Source organism: Tenrec ecaudatus, chromosome 13 (genome assembly GCF_050624435.1).
Source record: "Tenrec ecaudatus isolate mTenEca1 chromosome 13, mTenEca1.hap1, whole genome shotgun sequence".
Classification (NCBI taxonomy): Eukaryota; Metazoa; Chordata; class Mammalia; order Afrosoricida; family Tenrecidae; genus Tenrec; species Tenrec ecaudatus.
Window position 1 is genome coordinate 104547161 of NC_134542.1, and position 27917 is coordinate 104575077.

The 27917-nt window shown below is 41.5% G+C and overlaps 1 protein-coding gene and 1 pseudogene across 2 annotated transcripts; one reads left to right on the plus strand and one right to left on the minus strand.

The window, feature by feature from the left end:
- AMMECR1L (AMMECR1 like) lies at positions 1-27592 on the minus strand. 2 transcript variants are annotated; one of them, XM_075529969.1, is made up of 7 exons: positions 27244-27592; positions 14674-15118; positions 12967-13077; positions 12578-12692; positions 11761-11851; positions 6314-6410; positions 1-4477 (listed from the first exon to the last, which is right to left on the minus strand). In XM_075529969.1, the coding sequence occupies exons 2-7, from the start codon at positions 15078-15080 to the stop codon at positions 4366-4368; spliced, it is 933 nt and encodes a 310-aa protein (XP_075386084.1). In that variant the 5' UTR covers positions 15081-15118; positions 27244-27592; the 3' UTR covers positions 1-4365. The 2 variants fall into 2 exon arrangements, with proteins under 2 accessions (XP_075386084.1, XP_075386085.1); XM_075529970.1 differs by lacking the exon at positions 27244-27592 and adding an exon at positions 25686-25797.
- Positions 9806-9906, plus strand: LOC142425115 (U6 spliceosomal RNA; annotated as a pseudogene).
- Positions 27593-27917: the final 325 nt, after the last annotated feature.

The following is a 27917-nucleotide window of genomic DNA, read 5'->3' on the forward strand; positions in this document are numbered from 1 at the left end:
TTTGGTGTGTTTTTTTTAATCGTTTTATTAGGGGCTCATACAACTCATCACCATCCATACATGGCATCAATTGTATAAAGCACGTTTGTACATTAATTGCCCTCATCATTCTCAAAACATTTGCTCTCCACTTAAGCCCCTGGCATCAGCTCCTCATTTTTCCCTTCCCTCCCTCATGAACCCTTGATAATCTATAAATTATTTTGTCAAACCTTGCCCTCTCCGACATCTCCCTTCACCCACTTTTCTGTTGTCCGTCCCGCAGGGAGGTCACATGTAGATCCTTTCCTGGTCTTTTGTTGAGACATAGAGACCAATAGTACCTTAGATGGCCACTTAACGCGTTTTTAAGATCCCAAAATTCTACTCATTCAACTGGAATGCAGAACCTATGAAGTAAGCCAATTCACTGGGTTGTCCCAACTATGGTCCCAACTTCAAACCCGGTAAATCAATCGCACACATTGTCTGCTTGTCGCATATTCACCGCAGTGCCTAATGTGCTTTACTGCATTTATAAATATATATGCAGCGTTTATATACATACCCTCAAAAACGTACCCAAGCAATACAACTGACTTCCGACACCAAAGCCCATACGTATCTAATCGACTGTTTTTTTGCTATTGTAAAAACTGTTATTCCATTTAACATTTTTCCTTTATTCGTTCACATCTTAGTGAGCTAATCTTTAAAGCTACAATTGAAACTATTCCCCGGAAGTAACCTTTAAGCTGAAATTCTGCTTTGAACACGGCGCTCTTTTGAAGTCTCTATGGGACCAGACTAACCACTCCAAAGGTTAGCAGCTTATGGGCAGCGTTGGTGAAGAATTTGGGAAAGGAGAATGGTTGTAGATCTCGAACAATCAATGTAGCTAAATTATACTTTTAATGTTGTCTGTTTTGCTGTTATTTCACCAAAGCTGGAAAAAAGGAAAATCATAAATTCAAGTTTTCCTTTAAATTAACAAAAATATGCAGACTGAATAATTTGCTTGGCTGTCTTAAAAAATAAGATGTTTTAAAAAAAAGCAAAAACAAAAAATCCCAAAAACATTAAGTATTTTACTTTAGTCACCTAATTAAAAAAAGAGAGAGAGAGAGAGATCGGACAAAGAATAATTTTAACCCATTATGATTTATTCTCTACAATATTTTGTTAGAGTTCAATGATTTGCACTCGTAAGTTATATAGCCAAGAGGCAACAAAGTGAAATACAAAGAATTGGTCTGAAGTCTTTGTACTGAAGGCCAAAGTCTCTTGCTTCAGGGAAATAGGTGGAAAGAAACAAAACAAACACATAGCTTCCTAGGTTCCAGAATTCCAGTAGAAAATAACAAGTTAGTGTAATTGTAGATGTTAACATATGGAAAACAGATCTTGTGCAAATATTAAAATTAACACCCAGGGCTTTTGTATAGATATTATAAACAATATGCATTACTTTAACTACAAACCTTTCTTGTTGAAAGGTTCTCTAACATGAGTTGCTTTATTATGAAGAGAAAGTTTTAAGAACCTCACAGTGGAAACAATCCAGTATCGACAAACTCTAGTGATCAAACACACTCCTTTTACTGTAAAATGAGGACAATTTATAGAGCATGTCCTAGCTGTGGGTATTATGAAACAACCCAATTTTCCAGACCAAAAGGCACTCACAGCTAAGGATGACACAAACTATGAACCAAGCCAGCAGTCAGACTGGTTCTCTGAAATCTGGTTACCTACTGTTCAGTTTATGCAGCCCAAGGACAAAGGAAACACTAAGCAGAAAACTTACTTTCTTTTAATCTACAAGTCACATGGTATCTGGTCACCCTCATGACTGATTTGGTCAAGCAGGTGGAAGGCAGTTCAGAGCTGTCATCTCCCTAGCAGAGCTGCCACATGGATAATCCAGACTTGGTTTTTTCCTGAGAGCCACCTGCCATACATGTTTATGAGGCGACCATCACTGTACACTTCCAGACCAGGCCCTGTTCAGGACTGACACAGAAAGCACCATTCCTTACAAGGCCAAGTATTCCTTGGCTAGCTCCCAAGTCCCCTTGGGCAAGGCAAGGGGGAAAAAGAGCTGTTCCATCGCTGTCTTCTGTGTGGGAGCATGAGGAAAACTGGAGGGAGTAAGGCTTCTTCACTCCAAAAACCGGAGGCCACTTCAGTGTGGTGCTGGGCTTAAACCAGCCTAATTCTTGTGCACTGATTTTAAAATTTCATTTTCTTAAATGGCAGGTATCCTACCACACCCCCAACAAAATAAAAAATAAATTATACACTGGTGAAGACAAATAGGCAAACATTTATACAAGAGAAAATAGGCTTGAAGAGCATGGCACTATAAATGCTTGCATGACCAGTCTCACTGAGCGTGCTCAGGGGTGAAAGTTTAGCACCAGTTTTTTTGCTTTTTAAAAAATCTTTAGAAATTAAACACAACTCTAACACAGAACATTTGAACATTTATGAGTCTAGCCCTATGTACCAATACTGTTGTACAAACCAAAGGTGGATGGTTTAGTTCAGAGCCGACCATCCATACATCAAACCATGGTGTAAGACTGATTTATTATTCTCAGCAGCAGGAAATCCTGATACAATCCCTCCATCTTCAAAAGGGTTTTCATCATTACAGGAGAAGGTGGCATGATGTGAGAACCCAGCAGTTAAGACAGGTGATATGACAAGGGTTTCTCGCTTATCAGCCCAACATTCCCCTTAACCTTTCTGCATCCTTGTCAGAACAACAGAGCGCAGGGCCAAGCAAATCCACTGACGTTCTCATTGTTCCCTAACAACAAAGACACTGATGCCTGGAACAGAATGTTGTTCCTCATATTGTACCCATTTCTACATTCCTGGCAGAAGGAATCTCAAAGAGTTCCTCTGGCCCGTTTCAGAAAGCCACACCATCTCCATATAAACTTTAATATACCAATCACTGGGTTGATACCCAATCCATTTTACGAATTCTCAATGTGTTGCTGAAAACCAGTGTTAATATCCTTAGGATCCTTTCTTCCAACTGGCTACCTCTTCCCGTCAATCATTTTAGCAGTGCCTCTGTTAAGATATATCCAGAGCATCTTCCAACTCCCCTAGTTCTATGAACTCTGCCACCAAATTAGTGAAGAATAAGCAGGACAGGAGATACTTGGCGACAAACATGTGGAAATCAGCAACAATGGCAACAGGCAATATGTCACAAGAAGGTTCGAGTGATCTTGAATGAGTTTAGGGATTTTTCTCTGGTGCAGTGGAGATTTCCAATACTTCAGACAAGCTGAAGAGCCACCTTGTCTAATAACAGCTTTGCTTTAAAGTCCTGTAAGAACTCCCCTATTTAAAGGTCTTTCAGAATGCTTGCCTGAAAAGGAAAACTGCTTGGAGGCCCTGAATTCCTCCCTAGAACAATGTGTCCTCGCAAAGCTCAATCCAGCTGCTTGTTTGATATCTGCTTTCTGAGAACCTAGATCCAGCTATAGGCACTGCTACCAGAAGAGGATTTGAGGTAGCCTGGTGGTAAGGAAGAGATCTCTCCTTCACACGTGTGCAGCAATGACATCAGGTCCTCCTTTGGATATCTCCATTCCATTCCATTCCTCAGCAGGCTGCACAACACACTGTTTCACACCAGGAGACTCTAAATCAAGAATGCTACAAAATCCAACTGACAATAGGATGAGATTTAAAACCGTCAAGGTTTAGTGAACAATGATCTATGCCTCCCAAAAGGCTTCTGATGTGGGTCCCTGTCCAGGAGCCGCAGAGGACTCATGGTGCCCACTTTCAATCCTATCAAGATGTCTGGGTAGGAAGCATGGAAGCTGTGATCAATTCTTGGTATGCAATTAAATGAAAGTTGTCTTTTTTGGGGGGAAAAAAGTAATTTAAAACAACCTAAAAATGTTTGTTGGTCTCCGTTGCCCAGACTGCCAGAGAAACATACCTACTTAATCTAGGGAGGCTGTAGGGATGTGTATGGGATAAGCCTTCATGGATCTTCAATTTCAGCTTCCTTGTGTGGCCAACACACATGCAGCAAATCACCAGGAGTACCTGCATGTCATAGGTCCCCTGAACCCACATAGTAATTCTTACTAATCTTGGAGGAGCCCCAATCCAACTGAACCCCATATTGAGGAAAGGCTGAGATAAGGCTTGGGCCCCTCAAGTTCTGTTTCATTCAATGTAACCCCGCCATCCCTTTAGTCAGCTGGAGGCAGACTTGGCAACGGATGCTAGCATCATAAAATGGTGCAGTAATAGAAGTAACTGGACCAGGAAGAGGAGGCGTCTGCTCCAATGATGTCATAGCCATTGGCTGCCACAGGGGGGTGAGATTGGTCATGCAGCCGTGTGTCAGGAGTAATGATTGTAGAGGGGTGGGGCATGAAGAGTGCCATTCTGGAAACAGTGCTGACGAGAAGCAATATATTCTGCATAACTGATTGTCACCTTCTCACTTCGGTACCTGTATAAGGAAACAGGAACAAGTATTAGGAACCTCAAGCAATTAATTCTGTAGAATCACTCAGCAGAGAAAACCAAAATCTTATTTTATACTTTTGAAAGAATACGGAAGACCAAGAGCAATCTTACTTACAGAAAATGAAAGACAGCACAAGGAAACAATGTTGTTATTACAAATGAACAAGATGAGAAAGCACAACCACAATTCACATCTGAGAATGTATTTTCAGAACATCCCACCTTTAAACACTACATATATCAGGCTGCTCGTAAGCAATCTGCTATTAAAATCTGGATGAAGAATTTCATGTCAAATTACAAGGGTGATATACTGGAAGATGACTGCACCAAAGCCCAGTTTAAACCGCATAGCTAAGTTCAGGTTAAAACGTGATCAACTGGACAGAAATGCATTAATATATACACCTCAATTTGCAGAACAATGACTAATACATTATTTACAACTAAAATGGGCACAGATACCTAATTCTGGGTCAAATTCTGATAAAGCAGCTTAAAGTATCCTGGGGCTATATAAAACAGGTCTCCATTCCCAAATGAACATATCATTCCATAGGGCCATCAGAACAGAATTCAGAGCACTTTGATTTTGCTCTTAGGAAGAGCCATGAGTCGGTCAGGATGCAAAGCATGGGGTGTTACAAACCTATGGAACCTACTACAGACCACAGGAGCTGGGTGTGACAATCCTTACCCAGAGCCATCTCTTTCCCACTGTAATCACTCCTCCACTGCAAGGTGATTATTCCTGAATTTTGACAGGGAAATGGCTGTTCAAATAAATTATAATAATAATAGTAATAATAATGCTTTGTATCTGAAGTGTTCTTTCTTTCTTTCTTTTGGAATCCAAAGCATTTCAAAACACTGGGTATCTTCCAAACAGACCTGTGAGGTTAGTATATGATTATCAGTATTTCACAGATGAGGCAGCCACCAAGGCCCACAGACATTAAGCCCTTCAGTATTTCCACAGTTGATAGGAATGTGAAGAGGACTGACATCCAATGACTACCTACAATGTTACCAGATCCTGGACTAGAAATTCTATTTCCATTACCTTCTTCCCCACTCCCCCACCCCCCACGCCAAAAAAAAAAATCAAACCTCAGTACCATCAAGTGGATCTCATCTCAGCGACACTTTAGGGCAGAACAGAACTGCCCTTGTGGGTTTTCTAACACTGCAAATAAATATTTAAGGGAGTAGAAAGCCTCATCTTTCTCCCATTGAGCAGCTAGTTGGTTTCAAACTGCTGACCCTGTGGTTAGCAGCCCATTGTGTGATTCACTACACCAAGCTGGCTCTTTACCTATCTCTTTCTAAACTACTTTTTTTTTCATTTAGGTCTTATACTAGTAAGTGGTAGAACTGGAGTTCAGGACTCAAAGGCTTTGTGCATTCTATTATAATAAGAAGCCCATAATCAAGACATTAATCACACAAATTGGCGGAGGCATTTCCTTTTCATGTCTGGTAGAAAGCATTCCTTACTACCTTTACTGCGTTAAGGAGGTGGGTAGTAATTCACCCAACTGAACTTGCATATTTAGAGCCCTCTTTCTTAACCTCACCCCTTTCCCTAACTAAGCCATCCAACCAAGGGGGCCCTGCCAAGCTGCTGTCAGGATGCACAAGGTGCTGTGAAACACAATTTTTGCATTTCTGCCACTGCGTTCTCAAAGTTTAAGCCTCAATCATAATTCTTTAATTCAGGAACATAGGCAGAGAAATATATTTTCTTTCCTTTCCATCATAAATATCTTCCTTCTAAGCCCAGTTAAACAAGGGCGAGGAAAAGGAGACAGTGACATACCTGGTGAGTTTGATCGTTTTTCTGAATTCACTGGTAATTGGAGCCTTAAAACCACCTTTCCTGAGCAATGAGTCTATGGTCTGGATCTGATCCCAGTCTAAGGATGAAAAGAAGCCACACAGAGGTCAATGCCTGATCATACAAAAGTGGGACATGTTTCACTGAGGCCAGTGTGAGGGATGGGATTTGAGAAGCAGCCACACCTACAAGGGCACAGAAACTGTGGGCACTGGCCCACATGTACCTGTAGCACTTCTCTGCAACAGGAGGGCAATGGCCTAACTTTGTCCCGAGACTCCCTGCTCCTGTAGATGCTACTCAGGTCTAATCATTTACCAACAAACTCGGTTGCAATTTAGATGGGACAACTGATCTAGAACTGGAACCCAGGGCTGTTCTGTGGTAGAAGACTATCAGAATCCAGCTATTTCCAAAGAGTTTGAAGATTTTGTGGAATTGTTTCCTATTACAGGTAATTGAGTGGCAGGAAGTTATTTCTTTAGAAAGAACTGGAAATTTATTCACATATACATATATTGTTGGCTTCTTATACAGCCTTATTAGAATAATATCAAATTGAAAACCAAATCAACAAACAAAAAATTGCCTACTATACTACACTGAATGTCTAAAATTTTAAGTTTTTAAAATAAAATGTCAGTTCATTTTATATTTACCTGTTATCCCACCTCACTAATAACAAACACTGTGGTCTGTCTCCTTGAATATAAATGTGTCCCAAGTATATATGTTCTGATTTCAAATGGGGAACAAAAAGGCTGCTTAACCCTCTCCATTACCATCTATTTAAATTTGTTCTAGTTTTTGTATTTTCTGGGTTTTTTTTGCAGTAGAATGTCAAGTTTATATCATTTATATTTAAATAGTTTATACATGTTATAGGTTATATAGTATAGTACAGTATAGTTTATATAATTATATAACATAGTAGCATTATCAAGTATACTATTTGGTAGTTCTTGGTGTTGGTCCATTATCTATTTTCACTTTTCTACTTTTAAAAATCATTTTATTATTATCACAATCCATACATAATATCACAATCCATTGTGTCAAGCACATATTACATTTGTTGCCATCATCATTCTCAAGACACATGCTTTCTACTTGAGCCCTTGGTACCAGCTCATTTTCTGCTTTCTTTTCTTTTTCAATTGTTTTATTAGGGGCTCATACAACTCTAATCCACACATACATCAATGTGTAAAGCACATTTGTATATTCATTGCCCTCATTCTCAATTCTGCTTTCTTTTCTATTGAGATTTTTATGTTTTACTTTGGTTTTTTTCCCAAAGATTAATGGTTATTTGGGCATGCAGCAGAGGATGTGGGGAAAATGGGAGCTAATAATCATTAAGTACAAGAATAAAGAAATGTTATAAAACTGACTGTGATGATTGTACAGCTCTTATCGATGTGACTAAACTAATGAATTGTGCACTTGAATTAGCTCATCTGATATGCCAATAAAACTTGGGGAACGAGGACTGGTAAGGAGACAGTCATAAAGGCCAGGAGAAAAACCTGGAATTATGTATGTTTTTTATCTTTTTCTTCAATCTTTTGTTTTGCCTCTGTTATTATTGAAGCAAAGCTATGGTTAGAGGTATAAACATAGGTATGTACATATGTAAATATATAAACTCTTAACAATAGAGGTGATAGCCTAGGAACATATATTAATATGGTAATAAACTGAAGAAGTGGATGGACTTTGGGCCTCTGCTCAAGCCCTGCCTCAACACAAGAACACTTTGTTCTAACAACCTGGCATTCTGTGATGCTTATCCTCCCAATACATACCATCACTGAAGACAAAGTGGGTGTATAAACAAATGTGGGGAAGAAAGTTGATGGTGCCTGGCTATCAAAAGACATAGCATCTGGGGTCTTTTTAAAGGATTGAAAATAAACAAGTGGCCTGCTAGCTCAGAAGCAACAAAGCCCATATGAAGAAGCAAAGCAGCCTGTAGGATTACGAGGTGCCTAAGGGATCAGTTATCAGGCACAAAAGAAAAAAAAATCCTATCATTCTGTGCTTACCTCCCAGATATGATCACTGAAGACAAATGGGCACATAAGCAAATGTGAAGAAAGCTGATGGAGCCTGGCTATCAAAAGATACAGCATCTGAGGTCTTAAAAGCAAATAAGCAGCCAGCTAGCACAGAAGCAACAAAGCCCACATGGAAGAAGCACACTGGCCTGTGTGATCATGAGGTGTCGAAGGGATCAGGTATCATGCATCAAAGAACAGAAAATCATATTGTGAATGAGGAGCAGTGCGGAGCAGGGACCCAAAACCCATCTGTAGGGAATTGGACATCCCCTTATGGAAGGGTCGCAGGGAGAAGAGACAATCAGGGTGCAGTGTAGCAATGATGAAATTTACAACTTTCCTCTAGTGCCTAAATACTTCCTCCCCACCCACTATCATGATCCCAATTCTACTTTACAAATCCGGCTAGACCAGAGGATATATTATACACTGGTACAGATAGGAACTGGAAACACAGGGAATCTAGGGCGGATGATCCCTTCAGGGCCAGTGGTAAGAGTGGAGATACTGGGAGGGTGGAGTAAGAGGGGGAACCGATTATAAGGATCTACATATAACCTCCTCCCTGGGAAACGGACATAGAAATGTGGGTAAAGGGACATGGGCAGTGAAAGAGATGACAAAATAATAATTTATAAGTTATCAAGGGTTCATGAAGGGAGGGAGCAGGGAGGGAGGGGGAAAATGAGCTGAGGCTTAGGTAGAGAGCAAATGTTTTGAGAATGAGGGTAACGAATGTACAAATATGCTTCATACAATTGATGTATGTATGGATTGGGATAAGAGTTATATGAGCCTTCAATAGAATGATTAAATTAAAAAAATACAACAGAAATTGGAGGTATGGCCTCCAGCCAAATTAAAAAAGAAAAGGCTCACAGGGAAGGGATGAGCCAATCAGGGTGCAGTACAGCACTGATAAAACACACAATATTCTTCTAGTTCTTTGAGGTTTTCTCCCCCCCGACTATCATGGTCTACTCCTACCTTTCAGTTTTGGTTAAACCAGAACATGTATACTAGCTCATGACACATGGAATCCAGGTCAGATGACCATCTCAAGTACACAAATGGGAATAGCGCTATCAGGAGGGTAGGGAAGAGGTAGAGAGAAGAAAAGAGGAAGGGGACCCAATCACAATGATCAACACATAACCCACCCCTACTCCCAAGAGAGACGAACGACAGAAACCTAAGTGAAGGGAGACAGTGGTCAGTGTGAGATATGAAAACAATAATTTATCATTATCAAGGAGTTGTGAGGGTGGAAGGGGAAGAGGGCTCAAATATAAATGTTTAGAAAATAATGGCAACATTATGTATAAACAGGATTGATATAATTCATGCATGGAATGTTACAAAAGCTGTAAGAGTCCCCAATAAAAGGATCTTTCAACAAACAAACAAACTTGTGCTTGCTTTGGCAGCACATACACTAAAACTGGAATACAGAGATTAGCATGGCCCCTACACAAGGATGACACGCACATTTGTGAAGCGTTCCTTATTTTTCCCCTCTGTTCTTTAATACACTCCCCCAACCACCACTATCATGATCCCAATTCTACCTAACCAATGCGGCTAGACCACAGGATGTACATTGATACGGACAGGAACTGGAAACACAGGGAATCCAGGACGGATGATCCCTTCAGGACCAGCGGTGAGAGTGGTGATGGGGGGGAGGGGGGGTTAGAAAGGGGGAACCGATTACAAGGATCTAATTATAACTTCCTCCCTGGGATACGGACAACAGAAAAATGGGTGAATGAAGACGTCAGATGTAAGACATGACAAAATAATAATTTATAAATTATCAAGGGGGAGGGTGAGGAGGGACGGAGGGGGAGAGAAGGGAAGAAATGAGGAGCTGATACCAAGGGATCAAGTAGAAAGCAAATGTTTTGAGGATGATGATGGCAACAAATGTAATATGTGCTTGACACAATGGATATATGTATGGATTGTGATAAGAGTTCTATGAGCTCTTGATAAAAAAGAAAAAGGGAATTTTTTAAGATTGCTTGTCACTGCTTTTGAAAGTTAAAAACCCATATTGAAAGTAAGTTTTCTATATAATCAATTCATTGGTTTTATTTAAATAGATTCTTTATTCTAGGCTCACACCCCAAAAATACCATTTCATGTGTTATTTTCAAAAACAGATTAATTCCAAAAAAATAAATAAAATACGGCTTCCTATCATAGAATGCAAACATTTAACAGTATTCACCTTTCAAAGAAAAGAAAACCTTGTGCAACCCATTTCCCCCCACTTCTGACCTTTAACAGCTCAAAATTACTAAAAAGAAAAATTGCTCTAGAAAATAATAGGAATTACCTTTGTATGTGCACACTCTTTATTTCAAGTACCGTACATACTCATGTATAATGATTTTTTTTCAGCACATTTTAAATGCAGTTTTTGTGGTAAAATTAGGTGCCTGGGCTTATACTCAAGTGTATACGATACTTAACAAAATTCCATTAGGCTATTCTTGGGATGAGAGAAAGATCACCTCTTACAGAAACTTTCAGGCTATGTACCAAAGGCTGTGTACCAACTTTACAGAACAGCAGGTAACACTGCATCTGCTGACTAGGGAACGCAGTCCTGAGTTGACCCAACAAAAAGGAAACCTGTCAGGAAAGGGGCAGGTGTTCATCTGAATCAAGCTGCAGTTGCCATCAGGACACATCTGTAGGGAGTCACACAACGGAGGTTGTTTAGGGAAGACGTGTACAGCACAGGGGTTGCACATGCCTTCTTGGCTACACCCGGCTGGCGTGCCATTTTATAATGTTGCTCAAGTTCCTGGCCAAACTCCTACAGCAAAAAATCCCAAATCAAAAGTCAAACTCCTCTGGAAATCATTCCTATCTTTGTTAAAGCGATGGACACCAATAGACACCCCAAAGCCAATGTCCCACTTCAGGAGTTTAATTTAATTTGCAGAACCCTCAGCATTCATGCTGCTTAGAGCCACAATAGCATCCATCTTCCAGCTCTACACTGGGCTGGAGGGATTCATTTTTGCTCTTTGCCAAGTATAACATTGTTTACCAACTGATGATCAAAGTTCTAAACCCATACAGATGGACATCCATGAACTGTCACAGGGTCTCCTTGGTTGTTAGAATTCTGCTACAATTACCACTGTATCTTTGGGGAGGGGAGAGGGGAGCAGTAGGGGGACTGGGCAGGTGTGGGAATAAAGCTACTGAAGTTCCTCCCCAGTTCTAGAGAAATTAAGAGAAACACTCCCTCTTACTCACAGTTGGACTGAAAGATGACACACTTCATTTTCCTGCCCTGAATCGGCATAACTGTGAATGGGACTATTGATTACAATCAACCCAACTTACCTTGTTCTTTAGCAACCTCAGGTAAATATGTGGCTGTACGTTTGATGCCCTTTTCATTGATGAATTCAATTCGAATGCCATGGACCCCTACCTACAAAAAAACAAAAATAAAACCCACCAAGTAAGTGGTGTTTACTATTCTAATGGAACTTCAACTATCTACACAAAAACTGACATTGTTCCCTGCACGGTATGACTTCGGTCAGGGTAAATGAAGCTCACCTGTTTTTCATGTCTTTCTTTTTGGTGTAGAGGCCAAAGGCATTTCAGCTATAAGGCAGTTGGGAATTTATGTGTAGCTACCTTTCTCCTTACAGTTTCTGAAACTTTAAATTTTTTACTGGAGCAGACAGATGTGTCTTTCTCCAAAGCGCCGCTCCTGGGCTTGAACCAGACGTACAGTGCCTACACCACAGCATCAGTAGGGCGCACGTGAGAGTAGAAATGAATTCTTTAAATAGCTCATCTGATATTTTGGATTTATTACATTAAATGACCATGTCACATCATTTTATTTGGGTTCATGATTCTTCATGTCTGACATCTGACTTTTAATAAAAACTTCTACTCAAAGGCTTGCCAAGAGATTACTTTTGTTTATTTCCATTCTTATTAGGAGATGTAGGAGCAAGGGGCTGGGAATAAATGGGAGCAAATGAAAGTCTTATATGCTTTCTGATTCCCTGTCACCCACAGGTGGCTCCAATCTCAATGTCCACATTCTTAAACCCTCCTTCAATGAACGAGATACATTACCATGTACTAACCCGGACCCAAATGCAACGAGATGCAGAGTTCCAAATGAAGCTGTTCTCACCTCCCAGTCCAGGTAATCACTGGCATCCTCAAAGTTAGTAAGGAGGGAGACAGAGCAGAAAAGTTTAGGAAGCTCCTCTCGGGTCAGTGGGGGAAATCGGCTGTCCTTAAGTGCACTAGAAGGGACAGAATGAACAGGACACACAAATGAGGCCACTGTGAATTTCTGCGCAAGCACCACGTACCAGAGAGCCCCAATATTTACAAATCTAACATGCGTAGTAAACATTAGTCATTAGATGCTAATAACCAACTACACAACTCAAGAAATTAAAACACCCCTGTACTATCCAATCACCAAAAAGAGGACACTAAAAATGTATCAGACAAAACCAGTTTTTCAAAATTCCTGACAACGTATCTGCAATTCTTAATGGCTGGTGCCATTACCTGGTTAACGTGTATTCCCTGAGTCCTGAGTGAAGATTCATGGCTGAGAAGGTTCCAATGCAGCCCCGGAGCCGCTTATCCCGCCCTGTCTTCCATGTCACAAACAGTGGACTAAAAAAAAGGAAAACACAAAACATTCTCCAGCCCCAAATTAAATCTTGTTGAAGAACAAAACCTTTAGGCTTTGCCCCTGCTCATGTTATTCCCCAAAAGGGCAGTTTGGGGAGCTGGTGGCTATCAGAAGGGCTTTTGCTTTCTGGAAGTGGATCCTTAGATGGAACCTTAAGGAAACTCTGTAGGGCAGCGGTTCTCAACCTGTAGGTTGCAACCCCTTTGGGGGGGTGTCAAAGGACCCTTTCACAGGGGTCACCTGACTCCTAACAGTAGCGAAATTACAGTTATGAAGTAGCAGTGAAAATGATGTTATGGTTGGGGTCACCACATGAGGCACTGTATAAAAGGGTCGCGGCGTTAGGAAGGTTGAGAACCACTGCCTCAAGCTCAGGACTCAACTTCTCATTCTTCTACTTCCCAGGTTTATTTTTCTTTATTCTACCTTTACGGCCATTCACATTTTCTAGCAACATCCTTTATTATTATGCACCTGGCGTGGACACCTTCCTCCTTATCTGCAAGTTTCCTTTGCAATACCACTGTTCCCCAAGATTATGCCACCTGCTGGGCAACTAAAATGAGGAGGCGGCTTCAGAAAGTTCTGTTTTAATTCTACTGGCCCATGTTGTATCATCTACTACATAAAATTTCAGAAAACTAATGTCTTCTGTTGGGAAGGGGAATCTCATAAGGGAAAGTTGTCAATTTCTATTCCCAGGACAAGGTCCAATTCATGCTTAACTATGGTTGCTGGTGGTAGATTTTCTTTTTTTAAGTTACAGTGTTATACTCCTTTCTAAATACTCTTGCACTACTAGATACCTCTGTATCTTATTGCTTAGGTTCTTACTGCTGAAACATAGTTAACATTGTTTAAGTCACCGATTTCCTTGATCAGATATTTATCAGTACAACCCCAACTTTGTTCTTCCCTTCCAATATAAAACTAAGCTACAAGCCAGTTACTTTTCAAAACCTTATGCGAATCCTTTCCAAAACTTCGGACTACGGAAGGGAACACAAAGACACCGTCAAGCCCGACAGCCTAATGCTTCATGCTGTAACCAACACCTGATCCTCCACACTGAGACCCCTCCTTGCATGCCAAGATAGTCTTCATCGAAAGCTAATCATGACGACTGCACATGCTTGGAATCCACACCTGCTCAGCCAGGACTTTCTTAAACATAGCATCCCAAACAACACTCCCTAACACGTATCTCATTTCCCCTTCTGACATAATCACACAGGCATAATTTTTTGGTACCCATGTGTGGGTTTGATTGGCCAACTAAATGACAGGTGTCCCTTTCCCCCAAGTGTAAGAACTTTCCCTCATAAGCCCTTCATAACCTTGCTCATTAGTTGCAGTGTAGCTTTAATAACCGAGAAATGATCTTAAACACTTCTTTAAAACAAAGAACAGAAAACATCGATGCGTTTCAAATGCAACCTTACTGAACTGAACTACTGTCTGGACATTTCTCAGCATTCTTTCTTACTACTTTTCCCCCAAATGATGTTACAATTTTTTTTTTAAGCAGATGTCCTCATGCCTTCTGCACTGTCCCGTACTGTGCCTGTTTTACTCACTAGGGGTCATTGGTGAATCTAGGAAGTCGTGGCTGTGGGAAGCCATAAAGGTGACAGTAGAGCACATCAAAGCAGTAGCAGCACATCTCTGCGGTCACCACCAGGTTCTTGGTGGTGTTGGCAGTTCCATTGGGACGGGGGAGAGGGCTCAGCGCTCCTGATGTGGGATTCATTCGTGTAATGGGAGAATTTCCAGGCCCCAGAGTTAAGTCCGATACATTCTCCCGTCCATTGTTGCTGTCCACATGCTGGTGGTTTTGAAGAGGTCCTGAACTAGAGGCGGGCACAGTTGTGGACTGGTTCCCGTGACTGTGTGTTCCGCTTCCAGATAATTTGGGCTTCTTGACCCCACAACAGCCTGCTGCCAACTTGGGCTCGAGTGGAGGGACACATCGTCTTTTTCCCATCCTGATTCAGTGCCTGAGGTCTGGAATGCTGCAGAACCCTAGCCAAAAAGATAAAAGTAAAACAAATTTGAAATGGTCTGTTAAAAGGAGGAAACAAAAACCAAACACAAAGAGTTTACATGGAGAGGGCTAAGAGTTTTCAACTTCTCTTCCCCACTCTAATCTAGTTCATTTGGCAACCAGGGATCACAGACAGCTGAAAGAAATCCTGCATTCTCCAGAGCTTATGATCACAATAGATAAATGTAGGCAGGACTCCCCAGGTCAGAAAAAGAGGGGTGGTGGCTGGCTGGAAGACGTGTAAGGTTAAGACTGAGTGTCAGACTCTTCCTTAAGCTACCTTCTGTACTTCTTATATGCCCCAGATGGATCCTACTTTAATGTCCTCATTAACCACTTTCCTTATCAGCAGCTGCTTTGCCTCCAAACCCCAGTGAAGGTGAAGATGAAGTTAGCTGCCATTCTGACAAGAGTCTACCCACTCACCTAATTCACAATAGTTATTAAAAAAAAAATCTACACACAGGAGTTCTCACTACTCTTTCCTCTCAGCTATTTCTTCATCCTACTCATAGTTTTTGTTTCACCTCTGAACACACTAATCTCTATACATTGCTCTCCTTGTATCCTTGCAAGGCTCTATATACAAACACTGCAACCTAGAATAACTTCATACAATTGACTCAAGCTTCCCAGTCTTTTTTCAGGTAGCCATTTCTGTCTTGTCACAGCAAAGTAGACAGATACAAAGCCACCCATTGTAACTAAAGATGCCATCAGATAGACTAGGTGGTGGCAGCATACACTACCTGATGTGAAAGAAATGTGTGGATATTTCTCAACAATTTCGCCCTCAAAAAGACCAAGGTAAATCCCATAGCTAATGTGACGAAGGGCCTTTCTTAGTTGCCTGGAAAGTGTCAATACTCAATAGAATCAGCAAAGTAAATCCTAATTAATTCAGTATTGACAAATGAAGTGTTTATAAAATTCTGGTAGCTCGAGAAATGTGACTTTTTCTTAAGCCATGATGGTTTTCTGGGGGAAAATTATTACTGTATCTCAATTTTGGGTTGTGATTTAGTATGTAGAACGATCTGTTTAAGCACTGCTCAAAAACATACTAGTCAGCTGCAAATGCCATAATCTTTTACAAACAGATCTCTATACCCACTTACAAAGCCATTAGTTTTTAATACAACGACTTGTCACTTTAAGGTGAGAAACATATTGCGCAGTCAGTAGTTTCCTACTCATGGCAACTCCGTGTGACACAGCAGCACCTGGGTGCAGAGTTTGCTTGGCTATAATCTCTATGAAGCAAATCTCCATATCTTTCCCCTTGGGTGCTATATGGGTTCAAACTGCCAATATTTAGGTTGGTAGCCAAGGGTAAAATGCCTGTGCCACCCAGAGAGCTTTACATTAACAGAGATGGAAACATTTCACAAACATTTTTAATATTCAGCAAACACTCTGATCTATAACAAAATATACATATAGGACAATTCTGAATGAGATGAAGTTGTCAGTAGTTTAATAGCTTGCAGGCTTGGAACAATTACCATTTGTCAAGTACCTGGTGGATAGCAAACAATACAATCAGCTGCTTCTGCTTTACTGTTCCTTTAAGGCCTGCCTGGTCTTTGCTGTTTATTCAGCATTAAGTACTCTTCAAACATTTCATTGGCTATCCTGAACCAGGCAGCAAGGCAGAGGATGGTACCATAATTTTAAAGATAAAGAACATCAGGCTTTCAAAGCAAGAGAGCCTGCCCACAGCCAGGCTTGTCAGTAAAGGCTGGAGTAAAGCCCGCAGGTCTCAAGAGTGGCGCCTGCAAATAATGTCCACAGGATTCAGCACCTGAACGTAATGGGTTACTATTGTTCCGTGCCATCAAGTTGGTCGCCCAATAGATACAACAGAACAAAACACTGCCCAGTCCTGTGCTAGCCTCACAATTATGTTTGAGTCCCACTGAAATTACATTGTCAATCCAGCTCACCGCGAGCCTTCCTGTTTTGTGCTGTCCTTCTACTTTGCCAATCATGAAGTCCTTCCTGATAAGATGTCCAAAGTATGTGAGAAGTCTTGCCAACTTGCCTGTAAGGAGCTTTCTGGCTGTACTTCTTCCAAGACAGATCTGTTTGTATTTTTGGCAGTCAATGGTACTTTCAAAATTCTTTGCCAACACCATAGTTGGCAAAGGTTATAGAATCTTGGGGGGGAGGAGGGAGGAATCAAAACCAAATCTAAAGTCACCATTCGGAAAATTTTCAGTCTCCTCACGACTATCTCCTGAGTCCACCATGGCCACTAACTACACACTTAGGCCTCTAAGCCCTCACTGAACCTTCTATCTTGTTTCTATCTGTGGTCAGGAGGGATTAAAGCTTGTGTTGGATGAAGCATCAAGACTGTCTCAAGAAGTGGAATTTTAACAGGGTGAATAAGGCCCTGAGATGCCTCAGTTAAGAATGGGAGAAAAGGTTAAAAAAGGATTATTCCTCAAATCCTGACCTAATTATCTTTCTCTCAAACACAAAATCACTATTTTCTCATTCTCAGCATCACAGCAAAAGCATACCTGAAAGCAAGTTAATTGTGACAGGAAGGTAGCATCTATCAACTCCAAAGTTCCTTAGCAGACAACACTTAGCAATTTGTCCCATAACACAAAAAAGAAGGGATTTCAGAGTTGTACAAAGGCAAATGATTTCAAGCCTAGAAGATTATCTACAAACCACATATTATCACCATGTGCAGTGGACACCACACTAGTAATAGCAAGTGGTTACATTTTCATAATTCCTTTACCATTTCAAACTAAGGTTTGAAATGAATAGAATAAACTAAAATCCTGCCTAAAACTTCTTGAGGCTTAAGTATTTCTCTGGCAAACAATTCAATTTATCCTATCAATTTGTGACCAAAGGCAGAGTTAACGCATTCTGCATCAAAAATGATGAGGGCAATGAATGTACAAATGTGCTTTACACAATTGATGTATATATGGATTGTGATGAGAGTTGTATGAGCCCCTAATAAAACATTTTTAAAAAAACATTCTACATAAAAAATGCACGGGAGCTTCAAAAAGTTCATGGAAAAATTTTATTATCATCCAATCTCATCTGTCCGTGAACTTTATGAAGCCACCTCATACATACATTGGCCATTGTGCTTAGGAGCTGTCCAGTCAGTTCCAAGTCACAGCAACCCCACAAGCTGCAGAACGAAAGACCACCAGTCCTGCAACACCCTCCCAACTGCTGTTTGAGTCCAATGTTGCAGTCTGTGCCAACCTATTTCAACATAAGTCTTCCTGTTTTATTGCCCTTCTACTTTACCAAACACAATGTCCTTTTTCCAGGAACTAGTCTCCTGATGATATGCTCAAAGTACCAATCCTTGCTTCAAGTAGCGTTCTGTGTTTTTTCCAAAGATAGTTACTACTTTTACTTGTGTATAAGCTGAGTTTTTCAGCATTTTAATGCAGTTTTTGTGGTAAAATTAGGTGCCCCGGCTGATATTCAGATCAGCTTATACTCGAGTATATACGGTATGTTTGTTTTTGGCAGATGATGGAACTTCATGAGCACCATAATACAAATGCATGGCCTCCTCTGAGGTCTTCCTTACCCAATGTCCAACGTTAAAATGCTTAAGAGGTGGTTGAAATACCATGACTTGGGTCAGGTGACAGGATGTCAAAGTGACATCCCCCCTTTTCAATATTTTAAAGTTATCATGTACAGTAGATTTACCAAATGCAATGTGTCATTTGATCTCTTGACTGCTACTTCCAATGAGCACTGATTGTGGATCCAAACAAGATAAAATTCTTGACAATTTCAATCTTTGCCATTTATCATGCTGCTACCTATTGGTCCTGTTGTGAGGACCTGTTTTCTTTACACTGAGCTGTCATCCACATGGAAGGATACAATCCTTCATCTTCAGCACCAAGTGGCCGAAGTCTTTCTACTTTCAAAAAACAAGGCTGTGCTACCTGCAAACCAAAAGTTAATAAGCCTTTCTTCAATCCTGATACTTCCTCCTTCTGCTTGCAATCCAGCTTCTCGGATTATCTGCTCACCACACAGATTGAAAAAGGAGGGTGAAAGTATACAATGCTGATGTACCCCTTCCCTGATTTTCAACAAAACTAAACCCTTGTTTAGTTTGAACGACTGCCTCTGATACATGTACAGGTTCCTCATGAGCACAATAAAGTGTTTTGGAATTTTCAATTTTCTCAATGCTATCCACACTCAAATGCCTTTGCATTAATCAGTAAAATCTAAGTAAACATGTTTCTGCTATGTTTGCTTTGAGCCAAGATCTATCTGACATAAGCAATAATCTTACTTTTCCATGTCCTCTTCTGAATCCAGCTTGAATTTTTGATAGCTACGTCACTGTACTACTGCACAAATGTTGCATGATCTTCAGCAAGATTTTCTTTGCATAAGACATGAATAGGTACAAATATGGACGTCTGCCAGTTGTTTGGCCAGGTCTTTCAAACTTCTTGGCATAGATTAGTGAGCACTTCTAAATATTACAGTTTTAATATATTTTATATATATTTCTTATATATTAGCAGAATCTAGAAATAAACCCACATAGTTATAGCCAATTGATTTTTAACCATGAATGGGGAAACAAAAATTTCTTCAACAAATACTGCAGAGAAAACTGAACATCCACATACTAAAGAATGCAATTGCACCTCTATCTCATGCCATACGTGAAAATAAAAACAAACTTTAAAGTGGAGCAATAACCCAAACCTAAAACCATAAATATCTTTGAAGAAAACACAGGGGTCAGTCTATATATAACTTTGAATTTGACAATCTATGACATTAAAAGCATAAAGGAAAAACTGCACACCAAAGGGCATGATTAAGAAAACGAATTGACAATCATACAGGAGAAAATATTTGCAAATCATATATCTGAAAGTATCCAACATATATAAAGAACTCATAATAAAAAAGAAAAATTCAATTTAGGAGCAAAGGCATGTGACCAAAATGACTGGGTATTATCATTACTGAACACTTTTATCAGAGATTCCAAACAGAATCTTGATTGGGGGGGCAGGGGAGGAGGAAAAGGACCAAGATTTAAAATTCTAAGTCCCATAAATGAAATATATCCCCTAAAACTAAAAAACAGTGTAGCTTAACTAGTAAAAATATCAGCCCAACCAGGGTAAATTTAAAAATGATTAATTACTCAAAAATAGTATCCCTATGATTCATGTATGTAAAAACTTGATCTGTTTTCGTACTAGTATTTTGTTTCTTTTGCTGGTCCACCCGCCCATGTATTCTTAACAAGATTTTTAAAATGAACAAAGGATGTGAATAAGCATTTTCCCAAAGAATTGTAATACAAGACACCTCCCATAGTATAGTGTGCTATGTTAACAAGGTAGGTTATTTCAAACCCACCAGTCTCTCTAGATGGGTGAAAGATGTGTGTGTCCATTAAGACTCTGTCCCTTACCTGGATTTTAGATTTTGTCTTTTGAGGTATATAGAATGCTCCATAGCCCATATGAGAAGAATTCAACTTTGAAAACTAAGTGAACCGGACATTAAACACATCTGTTGCACATTAAAGAAACTGATATACCTAAAAGTTGAAATGCCCTAGTGTGAGATGATGATAGATATACCAAGTTAATGATTTGGAAGTCACTGGGCTTTGGTTCAAACCTCTTTGCTCCTGAGGTTGCCCATTATTTGGCAACGTTAAGACTACCATATGTTTGCCACTTTACTTTTTGTGACGTTTTAGTTCTGCAAATATAGTTTTGCCTTACTAAATGCTACTGAAATCTGTGCCTTTTCTTTTTCTTATCATTTTATTGGGGGCTCATACAACTCTTACCACTATCCACACATACACCAATGGTGTAAAGCACATTTGTACATTTGTTGCCCTCATCATTCTCAAAACATTTGCTCTCCACTTAAGCCCCTGGAATCAGCTCATTTCCCCCCTCCCTCATGAATCCTTGATAATTTATAAGTTATTATTGGTCATATCTTACACTGTCCGAGGTCTCCCTTGACCCACTTTTCTGTTAACAAAAATAATTTTATGGTTGGGGGGACACCACAACATGAGGAACTGTATTAAAGGGTTGTGGCTGATTAGGAAGGTTGAGGACCACTGGTTTAAGCGAACATTCCACATATTTTACTCTAAAAAGCTTTCCTATATATTTTATCTCTATACCATTGGCTAGATTATTAATACTCTTATTAGAATTACCAAAGGTCCCATGGAGGTTACTTATACACTCTCAAACCAATAATATTGTCACAAACGTGGCAATCATAGGAATTTATATAACCTTAGATTTATGAATTAATTTTGAGCTCACAGTTAATTAGTAGTAGTCCTAATTTAAGAACAATTAGTTTGAGCCTGCAACAGAGAATCCATGATAGATAAACCCCTCAGGGTTAACAATGAGAAGAATGGAGAGAGATACCAGGAGGATAAGGGGAAGATGGGGGAGGAAAGGATCACAACCCTCTACCAAGGGAACAACAGAAAAGTGGGTGAAGGGTGACAGAGGATGTTGTAAGAACTGAAAATAATCTATAACTCATCAAGGGTTCATGAAGGAGGGTGGGCTGGGGAAGGAGGGAGCAAAATGAGGAGCTGATATAAAGGGCTCAAGTAGAAAAAAATAGCTTTGAAAAAGAAGATGGCAACATATGGGCAAATGTGCTTGCCTGTATGGATTGTGAGATGTAAGAGCGCCCAATAAAAGTATTTAATTTAAAAAAATGTAGTTCTTATGATGTGGTCCTGTTTGATATTTGCCCTCATGAAGTGATCACTGAAGATATGGGTGCTACAGCAAAGTGCAGTGAGAAAATCAGATGGTACCCAACTATCAAAAAGAATACCATCTGGGGTCTTAAAGGCTAAGTGAGGTGTAACCTAAGTCTGCATGGAAGCAAGGAGCGTACCAGTCTGTATGCTCCACGGATTATAAATAATAAAATCATGATCAGAGGAGTTATATTAGAGATTAAGGAATTATATTAGAACTTAAATAAGCACTTTTCAGGAAGCTATGGAGGACGCTGAAAGCCCCAAATCTATTTGCAGAATCCCCATAGGGATCACACCTCCAATGAATTCCCTCAGACCACTGACCAGGGTCAAACAGACTGCCTGCCGGAGGGACAGTCTCCTTTGAGGGTTTGCCAGGGTGTGTCCTTGATGGAGATCATGTGGAGGTCACATAGTCATGAGTCATGCCTTGCCCTAGGGAGACCCTATGACCAATCTTGTAAGCTCCTCTGTGTCTATCACAATGTATGTTTTGTTTTGGTTTTTTACAATGTATGTATTCTGATCAGCGCTCTATTCCAGCTCAGTTAAGTAATCCCACCTGTAACTGATGTACTGATGTGACAGCTATCTTTGACCTCCTGTATCTTCTTTAATTTTCTGTAATATAAGCAAGTCCTTGGGAACCATTATCTCATGCTAATGGTCTCCCTCCTCTGGATAAATTTTTGCTTTAAAAAAAAAAAAAAGACTTTAGCAACCCTAATGGGCAGTTCTACTTTGTCCTATATGGTCAATCTTAATCCAATGGCAGGCCCTTTTCTTTTTTGGGGGCGTGGGGGGATGAGTAGCAGCACAAAGCAGCTATTAAGTGAAGTACAAATAAAAAACAGCTGCAACAATAGACTCAAGCAGGACAAAGTGTTTATTAATTCAGTTGTACACAGTGGCTCTGAGTCAGAACCAGCTCAATGGCATGGAACATTAGGCAAAGAATGCAGGGTGCTAGTAGTGAATAAAGGCTTCAACCACTATTACCAGATTCAAAACTTCCTCTCCAGATCTATGATTTTCCTAACTGTATATAACAAAGCAGGCATCTCACCTCAAGTAAGTAGCCCTGACTCAGTTCCCAGGACTATCCTAAAATGATTATAGAGATATTCTTGCCAGAGACCTCAGCATTTGAGATGTAAGCACAAAATACCTTTGAGTGGCAGCAAACAGGTTAGCTTAACTCATACAACGTATTACCTGATTAGTTAAAAATATCGTATCTAATAATATACTCATCACCTTCTATAACTGTGTATGAATTTCTCATCCTTCCCCCAAACCTTAAAAAACAGCAATAATCTACAATCATTTGATCACAATACAACTACTGAATAGTTCCTTTTAAATCAATCATCCATTTGAAATAACTGGAATCAGGTATAAAAAGCCTTGCTTTCTAGCAGGTGCATCATTTATGCCATTGAGCCTCCCCACACTCTGAACTGGACTTACAGGCTACTTTGGGGCAGGCCAATAGTGATCTTATGCTCCCACTTCAGGTCACTCAGTTAGAATGAATGAATTAAAACTGATTTCCACCAGGTGGAGACAATATCCGTATTTCAACCAAAAGCTGTAAGAGGAGGAGTCATTGTGATTCCTTTTCTGAAGACTAATTAGCTGTCTTGCCTAGGAGTGTCAAACGAAACCAAGTCTCCTCTTAGTGATAAAAAGGACACAACAGTGGAAGGAGGGTAGGGTGGAAAGGGGGGAACCGATTACAAGGATCTGCATGTGACCTCCTCCCTAAGAGGCAGACAACAGAAAAGTGGGTGAAGCGAGACGGTGGACAGGGTAAGATATGACAAAATAATAATTTATAAACTATCAAGGGTCCATGGGGGCGGGGGGGGGGGGGGGGAAGCTGGGAAGAAGGGGAAAAATGAGGAGCTGATGCCAGGGGCTTAAGTGGAGAGCAAATGTTTTGAGAATGAGGGCAATGAATGTACAAATGTGCTTTACACAATTGATGTATGTATGGATTGTTTTAAGAGTTGTATGAGCCCCTAATAAAATGATTTTTTAAAAGTCACAACATATTTTTCAGTTGAGGAATCCTCTTCTCAGACTTTTGTAGAATAAGCTCTCTCCTCTCTGACATAACAGGATTGAGGGGACATGAACTTCATTGCTCTCTGTGGAGAACCTGAGCAGTGCTTTGCTATCCTGAGGTCTGTAGTTTGTACAACCAGAAATACCAGCCACCAATGCCATTACTCTGAGCAACTAGGTGGCATGTGTCTACCCTCAAATCTACTACAGTGCCCTGCATATAGTATGGACATGCTGCCCCTACCCCTTGCTTATTGAGTAAAATAGTCTCTACTAAGCACTCAACCGATACATCTAGTAATTTTAAGTCTGTATTTTTAAAAAACAAACAATATTTACAGCACAGCCCACATAAATATAATAAAGAACTATGTCAAGTACTTCCATGTTATACTCACTGAATGTTCGCAAACAAGCCTATGGTAGCAGGAACCCAAGTTGACAAGTCCATTTTGATTCTACTGTAAAGTGCCAACGGCAGAGTATCTCTACAGGGAGACTAAATTCTATGTAACTGTGTGTTGTCTGTGAACAGCAAGGTCAGCAGTTTGTACAGTGAGGTTTAGACACTCACATAGGCAGCTCTACCCTGTCTGATGGTGGGTACACGTTGAGCTGCTGCTACCCATTAAGGCCAGCAGTTCCAAATACCAGCCACTCCCTGGGAGCAATATGAGACATTCTACTCCTGCACTTCTGGAAACCCACAGGAACAGTTCTATCCCGTCCTAAGGGTCGCTATGAATGAGAACCAACTAGTTAGGCTTTTTTCCCCTTATCAACAGATCAAGGTATACTTTATAATAATCCCTAACAAAATGCATAGCAAATATATATGTCTTTCAAAAAATTAGGTCAATAAAATACCACCTACTTCTTGGCCTGCTTTGTGTTAGTAGTTGTCTTTTCTACTAAGTCACCAACAACTGGTCAGTCCTTGACTGGCCTTGGGTGCCGTAACTAAAGAACAATTTTTGTTTTATGGAACTTTAAGTTGCTCTTGGCTACCCTTTAACAGGCTATGTAATTTGAGCTATACTTGAGAAGACTGGTTTTCCCCCCCTTTAAATAAAAGGGTAGTTTAAAAGGCACTTACTGTAGCATGTATGACTTCAGGGATTAGTACAAACCATTTCTCATAAATTGCTAATGCTATTTTTAAAAACATTAAGACAAGGAGGCAAGGACAACCTGGCTGAGGGGGGCCTTCCTCACAAACTATACATGTGAAATTTAAATTATTTCAAAGCTGTGATAAGATAGAGAGTTAGAGCAAATGTTCTAGAAATCTGAGCATAACCTTATGAAAGAGAACCAATAATTGACGTTGAACAGGGGCTGCACTTACTTTCGAGTTACAATCATTGCTGTCTTTTTAAAAAGAGTAGCAGTGATCTGGGAAAGCCTGGGTGTCGGACTTCATGTAGAACATAAAGAAAATGGGAAGCCACACTGAGGGCTGAGAGAAAAGCCTTTTGGTATTTTGCATACTTAAATCATTTTTAAATAGAATAAAATTCATAAATATTAGGACCCCGCATGGAAGTAGAAAAATACAAGTGGAAAAAAAAGTTGACATATATTTCAAAGTCCCAGCACAGGCCTAAAATTAAAAGTAGCAACAAATTTCTATTCTACATTAAGTCTAAGGTAATACTACTCACTGAAAACACAAAGTTTGTATTGCCAGGGGAATAGCTATAACAGAGAAGAGGAGTTATTTTGTCTCTGGAATGAATTCTCTTCCATTCGATTCCATACCTTCTTCCTGTACCTAAGACAAAAATGCAAGTGCAGTGAACGACTAAAATCAAAGAAGTGCAGCGGTAAGACAATTAAGAAACAAAACAGCCAGTAGATCAATTTCTAGGGCAAAAAAAGCATAAGCTCTGTCATTCAAAATCTAAATATAAGGTAGAAATGGCAGTCCCACCAACTGAATCCTCTCTGTCTAGTGTCATCAATTAACAGTAAAGGACATGGAGAATCAAAGGTTTCACTAAACAAGAAGCATGAATCACCTGGCCCACACCCTAATTCAAATAAAACCTGCTCTCTGAGAAAACAAACAAGCAAGCAACAGCAATAAACCTGTTCTCAGTCCAACATAGATCATTTCAACAAACCAGTCATCGGTTTCAGGATGCAAACAGTCCCAAGCCTTCTGCAAAGGTGCTGCTGCAGAATTACTGAACAGTATTCCAGAGCCAGAGCCCCGTGGCTAGGACACTTTGGTACCCCAAGTAGAGATAAATGTTGGTAAAAAAAATCATCCATCCTTACTCAGTCTTGGATCTCTCTCTTCACAACCCCTTCAGCATTTTCCACCCACCCACCCCCGGCCCCCAGTATTAATAGAATTGAGCTAGGTATTCCCAAAGAAGTAAACAGGAGATTCCAGGCTCCACCCATTCCATCCTGTGAAGACAGTGAAAGAAGATAGGCCCAGAGGGATAAGGGTGAGGGAGGATGGCAAAGAAAGGAGTTCAGATGAGGACACAGAATGGAGGGTTAAATTCGGTCTGAGAAGTACAAAACCCAAGGCGTGGGGGAGATGATGAAAATGGGGGCTCTGGATGGCAAAGAAAGGCGAAACTGAGGGTGGGGTTGGGCAGGGCGGAAGGCATGTGTGTCGTGTGTGAGTACAGCGTTGAGAAAGAAAAGGCCAAGCCAGGGCTCCGAAAGCAGGCCACGGAGCGGAGAAGCGGAAGAGAGCCCGGGGCCTGGGGGAAGTGGAAGAGGAGACGGCGACGGGTAGCGAAGCGAGGGCCGAGCCGCGGGGGTGGGATCCGGCCGAGGAGGGAGGGCACGGGAGGGGGCGGCGGGATGACTGGACGGGGGCCGCCAGGCGGCGCCGGAGATCACAAACTTTACAGACCCGAGACTGTTTCCAGGAGAGTCTGGAAAAGCAGCCGGAGCACAGCCTCGCGGCTCGGGGACGGGCATCCGCCAGCCGGCCCCCCTCCCCGGCCAGCCCTCGCGATGGACTCCCATGCCTCCCACGAGGCCTCGCGGGCCGCAGGCCTCCGAGTCTACGGTCGACGCCCAGGCGCCCCTCCCCCACCCTGCCCCGGGACCCTCGCCCACGACCATGCGCACCCACTGCCCGGGACAACCGACTTCGACCTCCGAGAACCACTTCCAGGACCTCTTTTCCAGCCCCTCGGCTCGCCCCCGCCTCGGACACGAGGGAGGAGGGGCGGCGTAGCCCGACTTTCCTACCTTTTCTTCTGGCCCAGTCGCAGCCGGGGCGGACGGGACCTCTCGCGCTCGGCCTCCTCGTCCTGCTTCATGGAGCCATGTGCCTTGGTGGGTGCTCCCAAGAGAAGCGGGCCCGCGGGCGGGCCGGACGCGCGAGGAGGACGGGGCGAGGCGAGGAAGGCCAGGCGGGCAGCGAAGGAAGCGATGACGGTGGGGCAGCGGCCGGGGAAGAACTGCCAGAGGTAGTCCCCGAGCGGCTGGAGGACCAAGTCGAGCCGCGACCCGAGTCCTCCGCGATCCCAGCAGGCACCGGAGGCAGTGAGGTAATGAAGGATGTAGGGAGTCCTTCAGCGTTCCACACGCCCTCTAGCGAGCCGTGAAGACCACCGAGCTCAGACCGGTGTCAGAGCACCGCCCGCTACTGTCACGTGACCTCGGTCCGCTCCCCGTATTGGCTGGCTCGGACCCTACGGGGTTGGAGTTAGCCAACTGCTTTCTCTGCGCGGGACCAAGTCTCCGGCTTTGGGGGTGTACTGGGATTTGTATGCTGAGTTTACACAACAGAGACGAGTCTAAATAAAGAAAGAGAAGGGGGCCGGCCGTGGCGCCCAGCTGGGTGTCAGTTCGCCGCGGTGCATGCCGGGCACGCTGATCTGGGCGAGCGCAGGGCGCTCTGGGAGTTGTAGGCCGGAATC